Source organism: Anarhichas minor, unplaced genomic scaffold (assembly GCF_050575085.1).
Source record: "Anarhichas minor isolate MPS153535 unplaced genomic scaffold, ASM5057508v1 ptg000004l, whole genome shotgun sequence".
Classification (NCBI taxonomy): domain Eukaryota; kingdom Metazoa; phylum Chordata; class Actinopteri; order Perciformes; family Anarhichadidae; genus Anarhichas; species Anarhichas minor.
Window position 1 is genome coordinate 9,383,438 of NW_027466450.1, and position 22,826 is coordinate 9,406,263.

The 22,826-nt window shown below is 40.5% G+C and overlaps 1 protein-coding gene across 1 annotated transcript in view; it reads left to right on the forward strand.

Moving 5' to 3' along the window:
* The first annotated feature begins 1,718 nt into the window (after positions 1-1,718).
* Positions 1,719-22,826, forward strand: part of abca12 (ATP-binding cassette, sub-family A (ABC1), member 12) — a 57,726-nt gene continuing 36,618 nt past the window's right edge. The window contains exons 1-29 of the mRNA XM_076112046.1: positions 1,719-1,784; positions 1,972-2,065; positions 3,634-3,784; positions 4,532-4,632; positions 4,825-4,898; positions 5,545-5,712; positions 5,842-6,035; positions 6,588-6,706; positions 6,968-7,068; positions 7,885-8,031; positions 8,768-8,934; positions 9,386-9,519; positions 10,149-10,288; positions 10,902-11,063; positions 11,343-11,551; positions 11,778-11,911; positions 12,153-12,267; positions 13,006-13,051; positions 13,101-13,117; positions 13,222-15,630; positions 16,276-16,388; positions 16,628-16,695; positions 17,144-17,292; positions 17,470-17,600; positions 17,940-18,082; positions 19,360-19,527; positions 19,758-19,975; positions 21,101-22,045; positions 22,254-22,360. Of these exons, the coding sequence (XP_075968161.1) occupies positions 1,719-1,784; positions 1,972-2,065; positions 3,634-3,784; positions 4,532-4,632; positions 4,825-4,898; positions 5,545-5,712; positions 5,842-6,035; positions 6,588-6,706; positions 6,968-7,068; positions 7,885-8,031; positions 8,768-8,934; positions 9,386-9,519; positions 10,149-10,288; positions 10,902-11,063; positions 11,343-11,551; positions 11,778-11,911; positions 12,153-12,267; positions 13,006-13,051; positions 13,101-13,117; positions 13,222-15,630; positions 16,276-16,388; positions 16,628-16,695; positions 17,144-17,292; positions 17,470-17,600; positions 17,940-18,082; positions 19,360-19,527; positions 19,758-19,975; positions 21,101-22,045; positions 22,254-22,360 (6,790 nt within the window). The remainder of the gene's footprint in view (positions 1,785-1,971; positions 2,066-3,633; positions 3,785-4,531; positions 4,633-4,824; positions 4,899-5,544; positions 5,713-5,841; positions 6,036-6,587; positions 6,707-6,967; positions 7,069-7,884; positions 8,032-8,767; positions 8,935-9,385; positions 9,520-10,148; positions 10,289-10,901; positions 11,064-11,342; positions 11,552-11,777; positions 11,912-12,152; positions 12,268-13,005; positions 13,052-13,100; positions 13,118-13,221; positions 15,631-16,275; positions 16,389-16,627; positions 16,696-17,143; positions 17,293-17,469; positions 17,601-17,939; positions 18,083-19,359; positions 19,528-19,757; positions 19,976-21,100; positions 22,046-22,253; positions 22,361-22,826) is intronic.

Here is a 22,826-nt window from a genome sequence, read left to right on the forward strand (position 1 = left end):
TTTGATATTGGAATTGATGCTTAACAATACAACAGTGTCATATGTCATCTATGCTTTTGTTTGGTCCAACCCAGAAGCGTCTTTTGTTTTGCCAAAGTGTCTGATAATGGAACGAATCTACTTAACCCAACAGGCAGAGGTTACTGTCATAAAAGGAATTTACTTACTTGTGTCTTTTGTCGGTGAAAGTTCTTGCTCTGTCAGGAAGTCCAGGCTCCACTCTAAATGGAAAATGTCACGTCATTCAGCATTGTTTGTATCAACAGTGGTATTTATGAAGGCCTGCACTCACACAGGATATGAGAGGGAGAGTGAGGGAGACAATGACAACCACGCTTCTGTTGCACGAAGAGCTGGTTTTACTGGCTGAAATCTTCCCCCCTCTCCTCTAGTTTTGTGTAAATGTATAAATTTAGTTATTTAGTATTCTTGACTCTTTATAATCATATGCTTTTGTTTGTTACATTACAATTTTTCTGTTGGCATAACTTGGATTTATTTTGTCTTTGTCCTCTCAACATAGTCATAAGATGAATATGCATTGTTTTTACTTTCTTTCTGTTGAATCCCCATGTGATTTTTTTTAAACCCTCCACAACCACATCTTCCAAACCTGGGTAATTGACTGTGTAATGTGACGCTTGGCGTTGCCCGGTCCCCTTTAAGTTGATGCTCTCCCTTGTAGAACAAACATGTATTTGTGCATGCCTGTTTTAAAACCTTTTAACACGACTGGTAATCTTAACCACTATGTGAAAAACCCTCATAATGAGTCTTTATTTAGTGTAATCCTAATATAAACGTGTATCATTCCTGTCACATCCCGTTCCTGCTAACAGGTGCTGCGTCGAAGTCTGTTCCCCCGTCAAAGCGTTTCCCTCCCTCCCGGCACCGGTGCATTGTACACCTGCAGCTGCTCCCAGGAGTGCGGCGCTCCTCCTTTGTCTCGAGCAGGCAGGTTGCACCCAGAGCACACGCCCTTCCTCGCAGATTTAAGTTGTCGCGCACAGGTGTTGCGATTCCCATAAAGTCAAGGAACAGAGAGCGGAAAGGCCGTGGTTAATTTGTCCTTTGCAGGTACTCCTGCGTGATTCTGTTTTTGTTTGTGAGCGTGAATCGAATCTGTTTACTCCCATAACCCGACTGACGTTAATGGAAAGGGCATAATGCTCAGACAACAAACCATTTGACCAGTTAAGAGGACAGACGAAACCAGGTGGGTTAAATGGTTCATTTGTATCTTTTATTATTCGATCCAGAATGAAGTCATCTTTTTGTCATTCAGACGTAACTTTGTGTGGATTCGTGATGAGCTTTCAAACTTTGCCACCGCTAGTTAAATACGATTAATGTCAGTAATAATTTGATAATTTCGTTCTTTATGTTCTATCTCTAGGTTATGGCAGTAGATATGTATCTGTTATATCTGGATTATTAGACTACTGTAAAAAAACGTTATTTACCCTGTAGGCCTATACAAAGGCTACAGTTAACAAATGAATCTTATCACAAGGTCTACTCAGTTGTTCTGGAGCTTTTGATCACACTTTCTTTCTTAGCAGCTGGCTTAAAAAATAACTTAAAATCTGAACTATATACATTATATATAATGGAACCATGCTTATACACAGCAGTATATATGTAGCTTATTGACGGATAGATGGATCCTTCTTATATATTTTGTCTTCATTTTAGCCTCCAGTAGGCCATCAGTAGAGATGGTCTTCTTCCGGCAGCTGAAACTTCTTCTCTGGAAGAATTGGCTGGCAGTCATCAGACGACCAGTAAGTGACTTTAAAGTGCAACTACTATAATTTGAATTCCATAAAGAATAACTACATTTCATATACAACAGCACCTGTACTGACGGGATCCTCCAAATTTCAGAAATATTGAAGCATGGGATACTCATAAAGTACATATCATTTATATACACTCTTCATACATTGATTATGATATCTTGTGTTATAGCTATGGTCCGTGACTCTGATCCTCTGGCCTCTGATCCTCTTCATAATCATTGGTGTGGCCCGCAAAAGCTTCCCTCCAATAACAAAAGAGACATGTAAGTATCCAATGTCAATAGTCTTTCTATTATGCCATCAATTGCAAATTGTTGATGCTTTACAAACTAAAGAAACTGCAAGCAACCGGAATAAAGATCTCAACAACCACCTTAAATCAGTCACAGCCCTGACTATCCTAATTAGCCCCTAAGCTACCCTGGCACTATATTATAGTAAAGATGTCTTGGCTGACTTAAAAACATTTGAATCATGTCATTAAATGAGTCTGATGATATATTTAACTTGAAACTTCCTTTTCATAATGAGTAAAGCAAAATCTGAAAAAACAAACAAATCTGGCAAGCGAAACGGAAAGATCCAATAGGCTTAAGTTTGCATTAACACAATATGACTGGACGTATTGTGTTAATGGGGGTTTTTGTTTGGCATCATAAAGAATTGCCGCTAGACACTCAGACATTCCAGTTTCACAATCAAAGTATACAATTGAAAATTCCAACTGAAACATGAATAGTTCTTCAGATCAGAGCCTATCCCCACACTGTTGACATGGTGTTTGTATTCCTTTACTTTTGTAAATGCAGTTGACTGAGAGGACATTGATTTAGCTGCAGTGTGGGTAAAGGTGTTTAAAGAGGGAACGTTAAATACATATGTCTGCCTTTGTGTCGCCATCTACAAGAACAGATGGGAGTTAAGTATTTGGTTGTAGACGTAAGGAGAGGCAGAGACTGCAACACACCACGAGCCTTTCACTTACCAGGAAGTCTGGTTCTTAAGCAAATTGGCTGAAATCTCAAAAAAAATATATTTCATAACCGCATCGGCATTTAATGCACCTGCCAAGAGTGATGAAGTGTATAGTTTTTGCATTACATACAACCTCGGTAAAATTAACAATGTAATAAGGAATACCTTCCTCAATTCTGGTATTAATTGTAACCAGTTAACCCCTTCCACTTTCGTTTGTTCACTTTTCTTTGGTCGATAATATTCTGTGGAATGACCAGCAGTAGTCTTGAATCAGGTAGTAGTAGTGTTGCGAATTACAAACACACACAGAACTATTTAGTGCTAATAAATCATTCCTTGTGATCATTACAGAAAATGTACAATAACTATTTTCCATTAGATGGTCCTTGTTGTATTTAGAGGCATGTGCTAAAGTGAAAGTTGGGAGGGAGGGTTACCGAAATACGAGAGCGGAACAGAAGGAGCGGGTTAGGCGAGTATTTATTTACAAATTGGAACAATTCATACGGACATTTGAGCTACAAGAAAATGCACAAATGTTCAGTGTATTTTGGTGCACGAGTTTCCCTTTCAACCTCTTGGTAACATTGTTGTTGAACAGTTTAAGTAGTGTTTATGATATTTTCCCAGCCCATACATATAGTTAATGATACGACCTTGACTTGAATGTAATATTTAGGCTTGTATTTTTTTTACCTGTAACTCACTTCAAGTAGTTCCAATGAAATACTTTTGTTTGCCAAATGGACATAATTAAGAACATGGTCTTCTGGGATTTTGAAACAATTCCTAATGGAGGTGATGTTTTCAAGCATCCTCACTGCAACAACAACTTTAATATTGTCTCCTCCAGGTTTTGTGAGACCCCGAAACCTGCCCAGCACAGGCTTCTTCCCTTTCCTGCAGACACTCATGTGCAACACAGACAGCAACTGTCAAAACAAATCAGGCTTTGTGGACCCAGCTGCATTAAAGTCAACTATGAAAACCTCAAGGGATGCAAGGTACTCGCATTCAGCTGCACATATTGTACACGATCTATTATCTGACCGGTACTGCTGAAAAAACAAATATTGATCATATTTTATTATATTTATTTATAATATCTATACTGCTTAATTATAAGTCAACATCGTAAAGAGTGAATGGCTCTATTGGTGTCATATGATTTATATGAAAAAGTGTGTGCAGAGGACTATTGAGTCACAAAGGAGGGACACGCCTCACCATAGCAGAATCACATGAGATGATTAGTGAGCGTGACCATGGAAATGTACCAACAACAGACATTCTCTTGTGGTGGAAGGGAAGTCAAAAAACTGAATATAAATTAACATATTTTTTAGAATAGCTATTTTCTTCTTTTATCTACTATTAAGTAGTAGATGACTGATAACTTTTCTTTTTTTTTTGTACTGTATTTTCCTCTAAAACAAACCTGTAGACACTTGGAGCTGCATAAACGTAAGGGAACTACAGGCACCTCTATTTATGGAAACCTGTCTACTATGTTGTAGATCAAGTGTTAACTAGCTCACTATGAATTCCAGATGCTTAAAAGATGATGTCGGGTAGAAAACCTGTTTGTTCAACCCTCAACCTTCTGATGAAGGATGGATTACACAAATCTCCACCCCACCTACCCTCTATGGAAAAATCCTGGCAGAGAGAATGCTGTTTAAAATCACATAATATATTTTGTTAAGCATTTTTATATTGCCTCCTCTGATCCCTTTGATTCTGTATTACAGGTCAAACTTACTGATTCAGGGGATAGATCTGAACTTTGCTCTCCCCAAAGACGCCAGAAAGGATCCTGCAGCACTGATTAAGGCCTTGACCAGCCTTTTGGGTATGGGTACTTCATTTTATTTTTGTGCCAAGGAGCCCCATTTAAGTTTAGGCACACTTTTCTGACACTGGCACCCAAAAATTGGACTTTGTTTACTTCAGCCCCTTCTCATGTTTGCATTATAAGGTGATATTAGGCATTACTGTAACTGACATTCAGCCAGCTTTTCAACAGTGTGTTCTTGTATTAAAGGTTCATCTAACCAAGGAAGCTTGAATAATGCCTCTCTCATGAACGCCATGAATACCACTCTCCTGGGAAATCAGGTGGGTATTGTAATGGGAAAAACGAAACTGCGGAGAATAAGGAACAGCCTTCTTACTTAATCAAGTCCCATAGAATTGAACCCTTGTTTGGTGTCTTCTGAATCGGTCATTGTTACGAGCAGACAATCCCTTATTCTCTGGCAAAAAAAAAAAAAATGCTTTTACGAAAGGCCAGAAGGCTTATTTAAAATTCAAATTTCCTTTTTATTTTATTTCCTCTTTTATACGTGACACTATGGAAGGACATTGAGGATTTCAAATTCTCAACTTCCTCTGCGGTGGGACATTATGCTGTAGCAGAATTGGGAAGGTGTTATAGACGCAGTAGCCAATAAAGATTCTGGGACTAGTACAGTTATAATTCAATTTAATCCCGAGTATTCAAGCCACTCATCAAAGCCTTCTAAAATGACAACACCAACAGCAATATGGGATAAAAAGAAGTATTCTATGTAAGTTATTAGAGTGGATGTGAATAGTGAATACTTTGGTATATGGTGTATTGATTTCTTTAACAATTCCTTGATACAGTTGATAATGGAAATGTAAACAATGTGATGTGAATTAGAGTTGTAATCTAATAATAGTTTACAGATTTACCCTTTGCATGAATGCCATCATTTAATGCATAACTGTAATCTCGCAGACCTTGAACAAAATGCTGGAGTCAGCAAACCTGTTGAAGACAGCCATCTGCAAAATGACGCTGCCCATGGTAAACACAACATCGGCCAACTCCCTCTCCCATGCTGCGGTCACTTTCTGCAAGTCCAACAACACCGTGTTGGAGGTCTCGCTCAACACACTCAACCAGGTGTGTGTTTCTGTTTGTTTTGCATGCATTTATCAGCTAGTTTTTTATCAGGACAGTGGGACGATGCTAAGTTCAAACTGGTGCAGTCACGTTTGTTTTGTTGACTCTGAAATCCCCTCTGCTTGTCAGATACTGACGGATCTGATGGTGACAAAACCAGATGAGATGATGACGCTGGCTGGGGCTGCGGTGTTGGTCTTCGATCAGCTGCAAAATCAGACCTCACTGTGGGAAAACCTTCTAGCTATTCCCCGGCTCTTCTCTTCCAGTTCTGAGGACCATGTGCTGGCCGGCGCGGAGGGCCTACTCACCAACATACAGGGGTGATGTACTTTCAATGATGGAGAAATTAAAAAAATGAATGAAGGGAAAGCTCTATACAGGTGTTTATTTATTTAGTAGGTTTAGAAGAGAAAAAAAACATATGAAGGTAGTATAAGTATGCTGTGTTATACTAAATATTTGATAAAGGCCTCGGCACGTTGTCTATCAGTTAGCATGGCTCATTTAAACAGCTTGTAAATCCTGTATTCAACTTTACTGTTTGCTTCATATTCTATTGGTTCAGAATTTCCTAATGAATAGTTTTAAGTGATTGCGTGCAGTGAATTACCTGACTTTAAAGAGCTGCGAGACAGAACTTTTAGTTTCATATTATGGTTTAAACATTTATATGTGAAACACATACGCTATTGGCTGTTTTGGTACAAATACATTCCAGGTTAGAAATAAATAAACACCAGGTCCAGCCCTGTTTGCAACCCACAATATCTGAGACTTAAGGATTTAGAACACAGTTCTAAAGAACAGTTTGTGTTTGTCAAATGTTTGCTGCAGATTCTGTCTAAATGTTTTTCACCCCGTGGTCTCTCTAGTGCTTTGCATGTCATCCAGAGCATTATCCCTGAAGCCGGTGCCTCACTTTCTGCGGTGCATCCACTCCTCGCTGGAGGCATCAACCTGATCCACTATGCTCAAAACTGGCCTGGCAAAGGTGACTTTCCATCAGCTGTACTGAACCATACCATACATCAGCCAGTGGTTTTTATTTATTTATTGGCTATAATGTATATTAGATTTATATTTTTATAAATATGTAGATACATTCACCACTGATAAGGCTACTTAATATACCCTAATGTTACAGTATCATTTCTTAAAATGCTGAATCACAATAAAGGCATAAAGTCATGTTGCTGGAAGCCACAATGCCATTGGAATGTAACATCTGACCCCGTGATTTGATTGTGCTTAGATGTGTCCATTTCCCTGGGAGAGGTTGTCACGTTGCAGAACGATTCACTAAGTGAAATGGTAAAACGTGTTCTACAAGAGGTCAAAATACCACTGGACAAGGTACGTGTTGACTGTCATCAAAAAATAGACAAAACACGGCATGCCACGCTATGAAAATAAAAGGTGGTAACCAAAAAAATGATACCAATCTTTATTAGATGCCTTGCCTAAATTAGATTTGTGTAATTTCATATCACACATTGTAAATATCAAGGCTTAAAGTAAAAGCGCAGCAGCTCTATCTTCAGGGTTGCCAAACTGGTTTCAACCCGGTTTCAACCCACTCTGCCAGCATGTGGGTTGACACCACATGCTGATGTGGGTTGACACCACATGCTGGCAGAGCAAATGTGGCTATTGTGCCACATTTGTTTTTACATTTGAGATTTGAGACAGGGAAGTCAAGTTGAACTGACAATTGTAATATAAAAGAATAGCTCAACATTTTGGGAATCGCTCTCATTTACTTTCTCATCAAGAGTTAGATGAGAGGAGCGATACCACTCTCACGCCTTCAGCATAAAGACTAGAAACAGAGAGAAACTGCTAGCTAGAAACTACTGCTTAAAGGTAACAAAAACCCAACCCTCTCAATTTTTTTGCACCTTTGGACAGAGCCAGGCTGAATTAGCTTGTTTCCAGCCTTAATGCTAAGCTAAGCTTACAATCTTTTTGCAGTAGCTTCATATTTAAAGGACCAATATGAGAGTGTTACCTGCATATATATTCTAAGTGTATTTTCAAAAGCTATGAAATTGATTAAACACTGGTTTGACTACTGTGTGACTATTTGTGGTAATAATTATTCCATAGATGAGTCACTACTTTTTGAGCACACTTTCATTCTATTTACTGTGATTCTCTTCCCTTCTCCAGGCTATCGGCCTAACATTGGACAGAGACACGGTGCATTTGCACTTGTGTGGCAACAGCAGTAAGCCATTGTGGTTAACAGCAGCGTGCAGTACAGGGACAGTGGGCATGCTCCTGGGCTGGATCAGCCCTGATAAGGTGGCAAAGCAGGTATGTTAGAATGATATGAATGTTATGTTATCAAGAGCGAGAATCGCAGACATCAGAAATGAGTCACCTTCTTGACGCGTGTGGGTGCCATTTGTCTTCTTACAGTCTCACTCATACTTTCTTTCATGTATCTTGTCTGCGTACTTCTGTCCTTGCTCTTAATTTGCATTCTCCAGGGCCACCTTCACTTCTAATTAGATTCAGAGAGCGCCGAATGATTAGTCTATGGCTGCAAAAGAAAGCTGCTGGCCATAGCAACAAGCAACTGCGACTCCCAGATCGCACCTGGGGAAAAGAAGCCTTAAAGACATCCAATTAGCACTGCCAGTATGGACGATCTGTTTTGATGAGATAATTCCCAATCAGAAGCTGTTAGCTAACACTGTCGTCACTCTGTGAACTCGGTCAAACAGCCAGCCGGACATCAATCAGCAATCTAATGCTGGCGTATCAGAACCAGGTTAATTACTAAGCAGGTTTTCACATGCGAGGAATTAGCCTTTTTATTTTGGTGCATGACAATAAACATAGTAAGAGAAAATATAAGATAAAAAGAAAGCCCTGCAACAGTCGAGAAACATAAATATAACAAGTCCAATCAAAATGTGAATATGTAGAGATTATTGTTCAGAGGCAGACAGAAAGAGACGGGAGTTATTGTACACGTTGGATTTTGCTAAAATGATTTTGATTTTGCAAACCTTCTCCTCCCATATGTAATCTATATTATTTCCAGGCTCTCCTGGTATGGAGTAAGAATGTTGCTCCACATGATCTGTCCTTCGCCAAAGGGCTCCTGCACAGTGTGATGGGAGGTGTATACCCAGGAGGACAAGGAGGCTCCGGCATCACGAGGACCCGGCGTAGCGTAGTTACACAACCACAAAACGTTGATGAGGAGCTGTAAGTACAGTACCGTACATTGCCATTTTTAAATGCTGCGAAAACTAAACATTCATTTGAAGCACCTGAACAGGCTTTCTGAATGTCATACAAATATTCAGACATGTGGAAGGAGTTGAAAGGTTTATTGGTAGGCAGGTTCTTATTTTTGTTTAGAAACAGCAAAGTTAGCTGGGTAATCACTTCAGAGATGTATTTTTTTAATACCGATACTTCTTATTTAATATGTTATACTTGGAAAGAACAAATTGGAAACCACCTTGTGTTGTCTCTTACCTGTTTGTCTTTCTCAACCTCACCATCTGAAATTAGCCTAACCTTTTTTTTCTTAAGTCAAAGTTCTCCTTCCTCACATCATGCTAAATATCAGAGAACTATACACAAAGTCCATCGTCCACTTTAATCTGAACAGTTTGTACGGTATTTTGAGTCTGGCCTTGTACTTTTGCAGGTTTTTAGGGGTTGGTCAAGTGGTGTTGGAGATTATAAAACTTGTGCCAGAGCTGGATCTGGTTGTCCAGAGCATCCTCCAAACTGGCTTTCATTCCATGAAGTCAGCAACACTAGCCCTTGATACTGTTGAAGGTAAGACTACAACACATCCTGCTCACATTGAAGCCTCAGTGAAAAAGTTTGCCTTTTCAAAACTATTAAAAAGAGCTTTGTTATTCCTTCAAACATTTTTTTCCTGTCAAAATAAAATAGATTTTGACAGAAAACTTTTCGGTATCAGCCCTTACAACGAAAGAGCACGAGTAGAAAGACAAAATCTAAAAATGAACACATTCACAGGAGATATTACGTTCAGTGTAGTATGACTTTCTTTTTTGTCACATACTGCCACAGTCATTGTTTTCTCTACCGGGAGTTTGTGTAAAGTGTGACCCCGTGGTGAATGGAACAAGTTCACAGCCTTTCTCAGGGGACTGATGAAACATCTTGAATCAAAGTAGGACTAGAGGAGTTATTATACGGAAATGGATACGCACACACAAAGGAAAATGATATCACTTTATTACAAAAAAAAAACCTCCCTGGGATGTAATGTTCAACAGAAATTGTGTGATAAGTGGTGACATAACAGTGTCCGAAGGTGGATTTCTTTTTTAAATTGTGTTGAAAATGTACTTTTGTTTCATGGCATATCACAGAATATAACTGTAGCTCTGTCTTTGTTATATATATTTGTGTTCTATACAAACCCTGGTTTGCAGATATGATGCTCAGTGTCCTGAAAGATGCTGATCGACTCCAAATGACTTTTCTAACGTTGCTGACAAACCAGTCTGAGGCAAGCGTTTGGATTGATCACGTCCTGGACAATGTGATGGAAATTATCGAAATGATTCCAAAGGTATGCTTGTGGTATTCCAACTGAAAAAAAATCATTTTCATAGTAATCTCTTATACAACGATTACCTCATGTTAAAACCTTTTGTGGTTTCATGCATCATAGTTTCACAACAGCTTACTGTCATGGCTCAGATGTGGGCTGGCAGCAAGACATAGACAGCAGGTTTGGGCACTAGCACAATCAATCAGACGGGTTGGAAGACAGGTTGAAGCAGTTTCCAAACTATAGTACTTACCATAGTTATGAAACAAGAAAAGAGGGCTAAAACTGCTAAAACAAAAATCAACATAACTAAATTCTAGTTAACTATACTGGCTCAATTGTTGTTTTGTAAAGGGCATGTTGAGCGACCAAGCATTATTGAAAGCTTTATTATGAAACATTGTGCAAGAATTCCCTCATGACAATGAACAACTGTCTGCCATAATTTACTCACTAATGATCCGCTGACAGGATTTGTACCTTGACTTGTGACGATTTGATTTTCTGTGTTTTCATTTTGGGAAACGCACATTTCAGGGCATGACATGTTTGAGGTTTTTGATGATTGTATGTAAAATAATTAAGGTAACAAACACTCATGAGTTTGTGCGTTTTGCTTCTGTTTTACTAGATTCTGTCTGAGCCTACACAATGTGAAGATCTCTTGGGTCCCTTTGAGTGGCTCTTAAACACAGAAAGCATAAAGATCGAGTTGTGGAGATCAGTGATCTGTCAGAACAGCTCCGCTCTACAGCAAGCGCTACTAATGGACTGGCTGCCATTGGTTCAGAAGGTAAAGGTTAACTGAACCGCATTTGAAGAGTTATTTCGGAAAAAACTAAAAATATTTATAAGTCCAACTCAATGCAACACTATTATCTTTTCTTTATTGTTTTTGTGGTATTTTGTGTTGGAGTAAATGTCCTTGTTTTAGGGTTGGATTGTTCTGTAATGTAGAAATATACACAATCTATTTAATCTGTCAATATGAAAGTCTGTAACAACAGATCCCTACATGAACCCACATTAATATCTAATGTTATAGAGAAATACTAATATTATGTTTCCACAGGCACAAGTCGTATACAGCGCCCTGACAGACCGAGACGACTACAACGTGACACTTCCCATGATTCTCTCTCACTGGCACAAGCTGTGCAATAGCAGCGTGCAGTTTGGCATGCTTTCGAACAAACTGGCATCAAAGCTAATTGGAGAATACTGGATGAATTGCATGCCAGACAACAGCACTCATGATGTTACATGGACTCTTCAACAAAGGTTTTGAGAAAGCGCTGATGATGATGATTGATGAATTGATTGACCTGCAGGCCTTCATGCCAGAGCATGTCTTTAACTGAAAAGATTTAAGGTTTAAGGCCCAACAACATTTTGTTCCAGTGAAGACTTTGGGCAAATTATGTGTTTTAAGTGCACAATGTCCCATTTCATGCTGTCGTGTATCATTTCACTCTCTCAACAGTGTTGTGCTTTGCTTTGCTTGCAGTGCTTCCTTGTTCATGGTGAATTTGGGAGAAAAGATTGAGAAGACTCAACTGTGGCCTGAGGTAAAGAACTATTTCCACATGCTTTACTGGATTTTGAACTACAGGCCCGATGTCACAACTCAGCCAGCAAACTGTGAGTATCATTTCTTTTTTTTCCTTAACTATCAAATGCATACATCAAGGCAATCCAGGGTGCAAATAAGTCGCTAGGCCGCTACAATGAAGTTCAATGAAACATGCAGGGCAAATATATGTATATTTATTCATTTGGCGCCAAAACAAATTTACTCAACCAAGTTATGATTTATTTAACATAGTAGAACAAACACAACCAATTCAAGTATGTATGTATGTATATTTATCTCACACTTTAGGTTCTATTAACATGGACTACTCAGCCATTCATTGCGATAACGGTTTGAAATGGCCACAGTTTGTTCAAGCAATGACTCAGGCTCTGATGTCACCAAACCAAGACGTACTGGTGAAGTAAGTGCTTGTACTTGTTAGTTTTAATGATTTTTGAAGGTGGACACAATGCATGTATTCCATATGCTCTGAAATTACATTTGCTGTTCTGTTACTGACTTTCATTTGTTGATAAAATGTTGACTCATTTATTTAGGATGATATGAAAATGTATAATGATAAGAAGAACTATACCACTCACATTCATGTTAAATAATAGCTGGTTAGCTTAGCTTAGCATCTGCTGAATAGCAACCTTAAAGCTATGTATGGGACTATTTCTTGATTAAGCCTGGCCAAGAAATAGTTCCGTATATAATCTCCAATTAATCCACAACTTTTTTTTACTGCTTTTCTACTGAATAAACAAACCAAATATAATGTGTTCATTTGTGAGTTTTAGAGGTACTGGACGGGTACAGCCAGCTGTTTCCTCATGTATCCTTCCTAGGCTTTGCGCAAAGCTAAACTAAGCTGCAGTTTAATATTAAGTGGGCTGATATGAGAGTGGTATCAGTATTCTCAACTAACAACCCAAAAATGAGCAAGTATATGTCAAACCATTCCTTTAATTAAATGACAACCATAAACTGATTTGTGATCTGATTAGATGGGCAGCCTTTTTGCACAAATACATAATTCAACATAGTACAGACAGAGGTTTAACACAATAAGTATTATTTATTGTTGTTACTATTTTACCAACTGTACTCATAGCAATTTTCTGACATTTTGCCACTCATTTCTTTTTCTCTGTAGTTGTCTCAAAGGAACGGTGAATCTGTTGCAGCATGTATACAGTGACGTCTATAAACATTTGGCAGGATCATATTTGAAAGGAATCAAAGGTGGAGATGCGCTCTCTGCCTACCTGATAAACCTGATGCAAACCCTGGATGGCTTTGTCAACACGATCTCCATGCTTCCTGACCAAAACATCACTAACCCTGACGTCATGCTTCCCCTCGTCGGTAACCTGTTGCAGTCCACGGGTCTGAAACCACTGCTGCCTCTGCTCTTCGGTGATGGTCCCCTGAATGTCTCTACAGTGCTCGATGTTTCCTCAAAGCTCGGCAGGCTCAACCAGCACATTTTTACCTTCAATGAGACAGACCCAACGATACCCGAACTTGAACGGTTGATAATGCAGTTTTTCTCCTTGGAAGGTAACCTCACCATATCTCTCTCCCACATCATGGGACACACTCTGCTTACCTATTCAAACTACTTCCAACCTGAAGAAGTGGTCCGTCTCAGAGAAGCGCTCCAACCTTTCACCAACCAGACCTCAGCAGGGCTCGTAGAAGCCATCCTCAGTGCCATGGAGCTACTGAAGAAAGTCATGGATTCTCCAAACGGTGACCCAACTAACATCATTCTTGGGTACCTACGGCAGCTTCAAGAATGTGTGATGTCTCTGTTTCGACTGAGAAAAATACAACATATTCCGTTACCAAATGGGCAGTTTAGCCCAGCCCAAGTCACTGACCTCCACCTGATTGCCAGGGACTTTCTCAACCTTTTAAGCCCAGAAGGCCTTCAGAACCTGTCTCAGGCTGGACCAGATGCTGCTCAGAACATTATTGCACAAAGATTTGTTGCATTCCTACCACCTGAGGTCCAACAGGAGGCTGCTCGCTTTCTCCAGGATTTGAAAGCTCTGCAGAATCAGATGACGGAATGTGCAGAAGGCAAAAACTGTTTGTCTGGGATCTCAGAGATCTTTACATTCCTGGATCAGATATTAGACATGATGCTCTCAGCCAACGGTAATGTAACCATCAAATTACCTGCGACCAACTCTGTTCTGGAGGGACGGGAATATGAGGAAATGACATCCTTGTTCTTCTCACTCCTGTCCTCTAATGATACTGCCTGTGTGAAAACATCCAAGCAGGTTCTTCATTTCATCAGATTGATCATGGATACACCAAATATTACTGTGTCTGATGTCCAGAATGCTCTGCGGCAGGCAAACCTCACCCTTGAGGAGCTGAACGACATTGCTGCACTAGCTGGAGCTGCCAACATAAACGACATGATGGTAAATGTAATGGAGATCATCAATGTTCGCCAGTGTTACGAACAACAGCGTGACCCGATGATGACAGCGCAGTGTGTTATGGGATTGATAAACGGTGTCAGCGGTTTCCTGACACACCTACCTGCTCTCCGTAATGAGACAGCCATCCTCTCCCTCATCCCATTAATTGTCAATAACGCTATCAGTGATGTCGTCCAAGTTAACTTCAGCTCCAACCCTAACATGGCTCTCGCACACACCCTGAACAGCACCCTGGCCAATATCAAGATGAACCTCCAGCTGAACCAGCTGTACACTCCAGAGGTCATGAATGAAATCACAGTGGTAGAGGGTCTCATACAACTGGTTGCCAACACTGAACCATTCAACAATTTAAACAACACCTCTCTGATGAACCCCATGTATGCTCAGAAAGTATATCTAGATATTGTGGAATGGTACTTGAAAAGGCTGGAAAATATTACCAGCGCAAGCTCCATCTCAGAGCTCCTCACTCCCTTTTACTACCTCACACAAATGCAAGTGACATTACAGCTGGCACAGGTGGATTTCTCTTTGTTTGTAAGTAAGCAGGTCGAGTTCCTGATCGACGACCTCCAGTACCCATTAGATGGTGCAGGGGTGATTAAAATTGGCCTGGCAACGGTTGAGATTGTCCGGCGTCAATTTGAATTGATAATGGCCAACGTAGAGGCTCAGAATAACTTTCCAGGTGCTAACCACTCGTTACAAAACACAACCATTCTTCATGTCGCTGAGCTCCAAGTCAAGCAATACCTCGACCTAATAGAGAAGTGGATGAAACAACCAAATGTCCAATCGATCTTCAGTAGTATGCTCCAATGGGGAAACCCCGACATGAATGTCTCCACCCCTGTGACAGACCTCCAGCACCTGCTGGGGACGATGGCAACTGTTCTCGGTGATGATCAACAGGCCTACCTCTCCGCCATTGGCAATATCACCAAGTCCCTGAGCAAAGCCCTAATGGTGGCAGAGCAACCAGGTGGCCTACAGAGTGACCACTTCTTAGCTGCCGTCTTGGAAGCCTCCCAAAGTGCTATGCAGATCCTGACCGCAGCCACAGGCCCCCTGCCGCTCCCTGTACAGCAGAACATCCTGGAAATTGTGCAGGACTCACTTCAGCTCATTGTCCAACCAGACATGAGTTTTGCCTCATCACGTAACATCTCCCTCCTCATCCTCAAGAGGGTTGAGAGCATCATCCAACAAACAGTACCCGAAATGTTCGCTGAATACTTGCTTTGTGGACTCAAAGTAGCGACCACGTATTTTAAGAGCATCTCCGCGGTCAGTGGACCAGACAGCTGGAATCAGTTGTGAGTAATTCTGCTATTTCCTTAAAACTTCTTTGGTCCAAATGAAAAAGCCATGTAGTGAGGAACCCACTATCGCCTGACTGCAGTTACCCGCAGTTCTACAGAGCATTTTTTGCACATTTTAGCTCATAGCATTTTTCATCTGTGTTAAAGAGGTTGAGTTGCAGTCCTTGGTATTCAAGGTGCTTTGGGTTCTCCTGTCCTAGTTAAAGGTGGAGTCTGTCATCTCACGGTCTGCTAACTGTCCATTCTGTTTCGTGCTAAAAATAAATCTGGTATTCATACACAGCCCTGGTTCAACAAACAATGCCACACAACACCATTCCAGCAAGGACAGGGGAAAGGCCAGGGACGTATAAGAGTAAAGGCAGTGGCAGCGAGGGGGGCGGTAAATCTGGTACATGCTAAAGTTCTAAAGGAGCTTTTGACGGGTAGACAGGAGGAGTGTATTTGTTTGGGTATTAAGTTCAAATATCAAAAATCTTTATCCAAAATCACAGACTCTACCTTTAATTGCATTCATGATGCATGTAAGAATAATAGCCCCTCAGTGGATAAAAGTGATTAACAACCACAGGTCTTGGATTTGACATGATGACCTTTTGATGAGTCAAATGAAATATTGATGTGCTTTTGCTTCTTAAGGATTCTGGAGGAGATGAAAACAGTCCAGAACCTCCTTCCGCCAAACAGCACAGCACAGGCCTACGTCTCCACCCTCATTCACATCACACACTTTATCTTGGAGTCTGGCCAAGGCAAGTCAGCTTTTCTGTGTCACTGTAGGTGTTGAATCCCGATGAACTCTGATGGAGTGGAGGTCGCATTGTGCACTTCATTATTCAAGCGATGGTGCCAGACAGATCAAGAGCTGTAGATCAAAGTAGCACAATGTTTTTGTTGTCTGTAAGAACAAGATCAAGTTTCACACAGGAGATTATTTTAGTTTTTTTGACATTGAAATTGACTTTGTGAACAATATTTCTTGTAATTTCAGGAAACATGAGTCTCTGGGCATCTTTTGAGAGTGCATCAGTAGAAGATTTGCCCTTCATTTTTGGCAAGGTAAGGCTTAAAACACTGTGACATATAAGTTTATTATGATTGTTTATTTTTGTGTGAATTCAGTTTGTGGAAAATTAAACATTTTAAAAGTCTGCAAGTTAAACATTACATAAAATTAAAACTAAAATGCTGACAAATCATGTCAATGCCTTGTGTGTTGTGTTGTGTTGCTGCTAAAACTATTGGCCAACAGCCAGTTCCAAACCACACATGTTTACAAGCCAGTATGAGGGTTTTGAAACACGTACATCACTTATGATCATGAAAAGTCAAACAAAATAAAAAATGATCTTATCATTTATCGGTTATGGGTCCTGAACTCATTGTTTTCTTAAGATATGTAATAGATCAAAGGACATATGAAATACAACTCCTGTAGTTGAGGTTAGGCAAATAAAATGTATTCACTCTTTTCCCCATTTTCCCCCTTTTTTTTTTCCGCTGTAAGATGGGCAAACTCTTGAGCACGCTTTGGCCACTCGTTATGCAAGGCCCAGGCTCACATACAACTGCTCCATCTCTGGGGGGCCTTGAACATCTTGTTCCAGTCCTGGAGCAAGTGATGACTGGGAAGGCCGACCAAGACACGTGGCAAAAGTAAGTTTAATTACCACTTCTATTGGAAACAAACCAAACAAGTAATTACTTCATTTTTTTTAGGCAGCAAGTTGATATTAAATTGCATGATTTGTATTATTTAAATTTCATAATATAAACCACTGTTTAGTTGCTTCTATGATTGCCCTAAACCAAATTCCATGTGTGTTGTCACAGACTTGAAGAGATACTACACGCCCTACTGTCAACCCTCAAAGGAACAGAGCAATGGGACAGTGTCCCATCTGTTATCTTACAGTTTGAGAAAATCACAGGAAGTATGGTAAACAGCATGCAAGCACAGAACGGTGAGGAGAATACTGAACAGCAAAGCTATTGTCTTACATTTGTTTTAGCCAGGACAGGGATGGACTAGTTTACCAGAATCATCACTGTTGTATAGTAAGAATGAACAAGACTCACTGACTGAAGGGAGAATTGTTTCCTATGTTCAGTAAACTATTAAACAGATGTCACCTTAAGACTTGTCAAAGCACACCTTTCCCACTGTGACACACCTGAAACATACCTGAAACTGCATAAGTGTCTCCTGTACCATTTCATAAAAATAGCCAATTTTGTTATCTAAACCTAACCTTTTTTTTGTAAAGCCATTCATGCTGATCAAACCCTTTGTCTTCTCCCAGAGATGATTCAAAGCCTTCAGATGCCTGTGGTGACATTGATCAACGAAATTACACGGTCTGTGAACTCCAGTCATTTTAACTTGTCTGAGGCCTTGGAAAGAATGGAGCTTGCCATAGAACACACGGTGCAGGCAGCTGAACAGGTTAGACTGCTACTGTTCTACTGTACCTTTGTACATACTGTGCCTCTGTGTCTCGTTTCTTCGCCGTCATTTGCTGGCCTTTTTTTTTTGTGGACAGGTTAGCGTGTGAGAGAGAGTGAGGTAAGAGGTGAGCTCCTGTACCAGTGCATAACTCTTCATGCATTATTGCAATCAACAAAACCTTAGTTCTAATCTAGGCGGCACACCTAATGTATTGATAGATTCCACTACTTGAGTGATGTAAGAGCATAGTGGGGGTGTATCTTTCTTTAGAATCTTTCCACCTGCCGTCATCCATTTGCACTTTTATGTACCCTTTGTCATTTCAGGACACAGATAACATGTGCATGTGACTCGAATGGTTAGCACTTTGAATGACATCAGGACACGGCTGTCAACTAGATATTGGCTGGGATTTGTTTGTGGGACTTAAATTATTTTTACTTCATCTAAAGGTTAAGAATATACCTTGCTTAATGGTAGGAAGTCAGGGGTAAGAAGTGTTGTCTTTGACACTGATAAAAGGCCTTCTAATATCCAAAAGAAGAAAAAAAAACAGCCAAGCAAAAACAACTTAGGTCCTTGTCAGATTTTGTCACATATGCTTCCCCAAACTACAGCTTCAGCCATATATTGGCAAGCAGATATTTTCTTATTTACAATGTAATACCACATCCAAACAGTGCTCCAAAAATGACTAATAAGTTATATCATCACCTCTTACACAGTGTGAACAAACAAATATAACTTGATAGATATAGGATTTACATGCAGGGCTCTTTTATTGGATCACATTTGATTGTGCATTTGTACCTAGTAAACAGGTAACACTCAGCTGAGTTACAGCAAAGACACCGACCTTCTCATCTCTTATTAAGAAAGCATTTTCTTTAAATTTATCATAAATGCTCAAAATTTACAATTACTCGAATCCATACCATGATGAAAGATAGTGTAGCAGAGCACTATTAAAGTGTTGATTCTTTGTCATGTGTGTATCTATAAGAGATTGACTAGCTGACCCAGTGTTTGTGCAGACTCATTGTGTATGCATATACAGCATGTTTGGGTGGGTACTGTGATACCTGTGTGAGACTTCTGCCCTTTTCTTTGCTTCTCAGCAAACTGCATGAACAGAGCGATCATAATATTTCCCTTGTGCCTTTACCTTTTGTCTCACCAACCCTGTGTTTTTTTTTCCATCACTGTATGGCAAACAGGTTTTTTCTGAACAATACATGTGAAACATGATAAGACATTGACTATTTTCCCTTCAGACTAATGGCACGTTGGAGTGCAGTGAAGTTCTCAAGGCATGGGAGCCAGTGAGAGAGGCAGCAGGGTTAAGCAACGCCACCATGGCTATGTGGTGCAACATCAGCCTGCAGCCTGTTTTTGAGGCCTGTGCTGCAGCCCAGACTGTCTACACACACATGAACACGAGTGTAAGTACGTGCATGGCAAACTAAAAAGGAAAGTGCACACAAATGTAATAGAGGAATAGTATAGTCTTAGTTTGTCTCACAAACCAAACTGAAATATTAAAATGTGTGCCGAAAAATGTTACATTTATTCAAGTACAATTAACAGTTTCACCGCTTGGTGGCAGTGTTGATACACAGACAAAGCTGCCACATTGCTAACAGTCCATCTCTGCTGCATGTTTTCTTTGCAGCACATGGGTGTGGGACCAATGACTGTGAGTGCCACATCTGCCCGGATTGTCAGGACTGTACAGTCTCTCTACCAAGTCAACATAAACAGCGCACTTGTGACAGAGCAGCTCTTTGCAGCTTTGTATAGCCAGCTCTCTAAGCTTGCAGGCCAGCCTCTGAGCCCTGAGGCACAGCTTCACTGGTACAAGCAGCTCCAAGACATGCAGTTGCAAGACAGGTGACTATTTACAGCAACAATAATATTATGTCATTGCTAATAAGATGTGCCCTTCACTCCGGCTATTATTTATTATGCTTAACAGGAAAATCCATCAGAAAAAAAACTTTGAATCTGAATTGAATCTGTCATCCCCGATCCATGCAGTTATTAAGTGATTATGGATGAGACATCACATTAAATTATCCCTGTAGACTCTCAAAAACAATTTGTTGCATCAGTGTGTTAGAATGGAAGAGCAGCTGCTTCTTTTTATGGAGATAAATCCGTCATAGCATACGTTTGTTCCCAATTTTTTCATATCAGACGGACCAAACCACACTGACGCCAAAGGTTATGAGGACAATGAGGCAATTCAATTAAAATATAGTGCAGCCATTAAACAAAACCCACCGATCATTCTGATTAACGATATGTTATCTGACTGTAGAAATGTCCATTATATTCTGTTGAGAGTCAGTTACATCCTGACACAGACTCAGTTATACATAGATTAACTCACCTCGCCATTTGTTGTTACATTATCCACGATGAACCAGTCGGACCAATTTGATTTATACCCAATTACACAAGGAATTGGAGTGATCACATTTGCATTCAACTTGATTCATTTAATGGGATAGGCAGGTCTGCACCGCTAGCAGCTTAAGCATGATTCAGCTAGCTGAGACATGCTTTTAAAATAAATTGATTTCCCTTTATGCCAGCTGCAATAATGAGCCGGCCGTGGCGATAAGGATCACATTGCGCATATCACAGGGAAACCATCAGGTCTGACTACATGAGTTATAGATCATTGATCACAGTGAAAAGACTCCACAGTCTATTATCAAGGATGAAATGGGAAAACAATGCGAATAAGAAGATGAAGAGATATTACTTCTGGTCAAAGCTAAGGAATTCAAATTCTATGGAATCACTGTGTTCAGGAAATGAATCAAAAACATGGTTTGCATTCCACGAAAGAAGTAGGTCAGAATTAGTCCTTAGTCCATTGTCCATAGAAGTGCTTTACATCTTATAATTATCTCATTTCCTTCTTTTTCATATTGACATTTATTACACATGACACTGAATCTAAAGAATTAACTTGACATTCATTAAATTTCTCCCCTCGCCTTTTAGTTTGTCTTCCTTCAAAATGCTCTCGGATGAGCTGGTAAATGTGGCCCCGTTCATCCAGCCTTACACTGAAGCTATAGAAAAATCACTGAGCCATATCCTGGACAACTACCATCTCATTCAAGACAACAGCTCATCCCAGGACCTCTTCGAAGAGGCAGCGATGATCTTCCTCTTCTCTGCAAACATCACGACAGACGACATCCTCCCCATGATGTGGGGAAATTCTTCCGGACTCAATGAAGCGCCTCTTACCGAAATGATAAGGGAAGCGGTAAAACAGGTGATTGACATGAATGCATTTGGGAATGCGCATATGGTTTACCAAGCCTTGGAGCAATTTCTGACCTCCAACGGCTCAAGCGTGATTGTGCAGAAGGTGGCCGCGTTCTCTGCATGGTGGGGCTACACTGAAGCGTCTGGACTGGATCTGCTGACTCAGGCTCTGGCCAAAGTGTACGACATCATCGGGCCTCTCTTGTCTGGTCTGACCCAGATGAGTGAGGATATGTCAGTAAACATGGAGCTTGAAGACCTAGCTGGAAACCTGATTGCACTGCTGAGGCAGTTGGTAAGCACCAGTGGTCTTCTGACCCCCATGGACCACCGTCCAAGCATGTTTCAGCAGGACATGACAGCCGGTAACCATACGACGAGGATCCGACACAGACGCGAGGCCCCGTTGATGCTGCCAAGGGACCCCATGGATGACTTCATAGACCTCTTCTACATTGACTACCCTGCAATGTTCAAAGCCATCTCTGTCCCTGCTACCACAACAGAAATGATGGACACAGTCCACATGCTCTTTGCCAACCCTGATCTGAGCGTTGTGGTGAAGGGAGCTACAAGCGGCATGCCGTGGGGCTGTAATGCTTCTCAGGAAGAGACCATTGATGCTGCTCTTGGAGTGCTCTCCTTCCTCACTCTCCCTACGGCACTTCAGATGTAAGTCTTATTTGCACCTCACCAAATATTGCTTTAGGAATAAGAAAAAAAAAAAAAGAAAGTCCTTTTTGCCTTATTTTGATGTGTAAATTCAGTATCTCGCTTCAGGTATAAATTTGCCCCAGCATCTAAAAACAACTGCTTTTTCACCATTATGTTGCTCTGTTGGCCTCTGTTTCATAAACAGTCTTTGTTTAATCTTCCCCAGGTCATCAATGGATCTACTGACAAATGCCGCCGATATGCTTCCCGGTGGCTTTCCATTCTCCTCGGTGCTTAAAAATATCACCAGAGTGCTTGCCTATGAATCTCAAGGTAACTTCACGGTTCAGATCTACTGACTCGGTCTGGACAGTTAGAGGCTTCTTTGACCAAGGGCAGATTTATAAAGACAAATGTGTACTCATTAGTTAAATGGAGAATCCCCACATGAATGATGCTTTATCCTTTTAGTTTCTCCAAATTAACTTTACCTACTGACTCCACAGTGAATTCCCTCCCTCTCATGCCTAAGTGCTGCTGTAATGTAGAGCTCACACTGGTGCTGCAGCTTGTGTTTACATACCTGCTGTGACAATATATATGTATAAGCACAGTCTGCCAGCCTGTGCCATTTAAAAAGTCACACAAGATGGAAGAGTGCCACCCTCTTTCTCTGACCTTCATGGCTATTAGGGGACCATTGGAAGACCATCAACTTTTCGTTAATGCTGTAGTTATTGTATACATGATTATAGTGCGGCATAATTCATTCTGGAGATATGAGGAATAAGACTTCGCA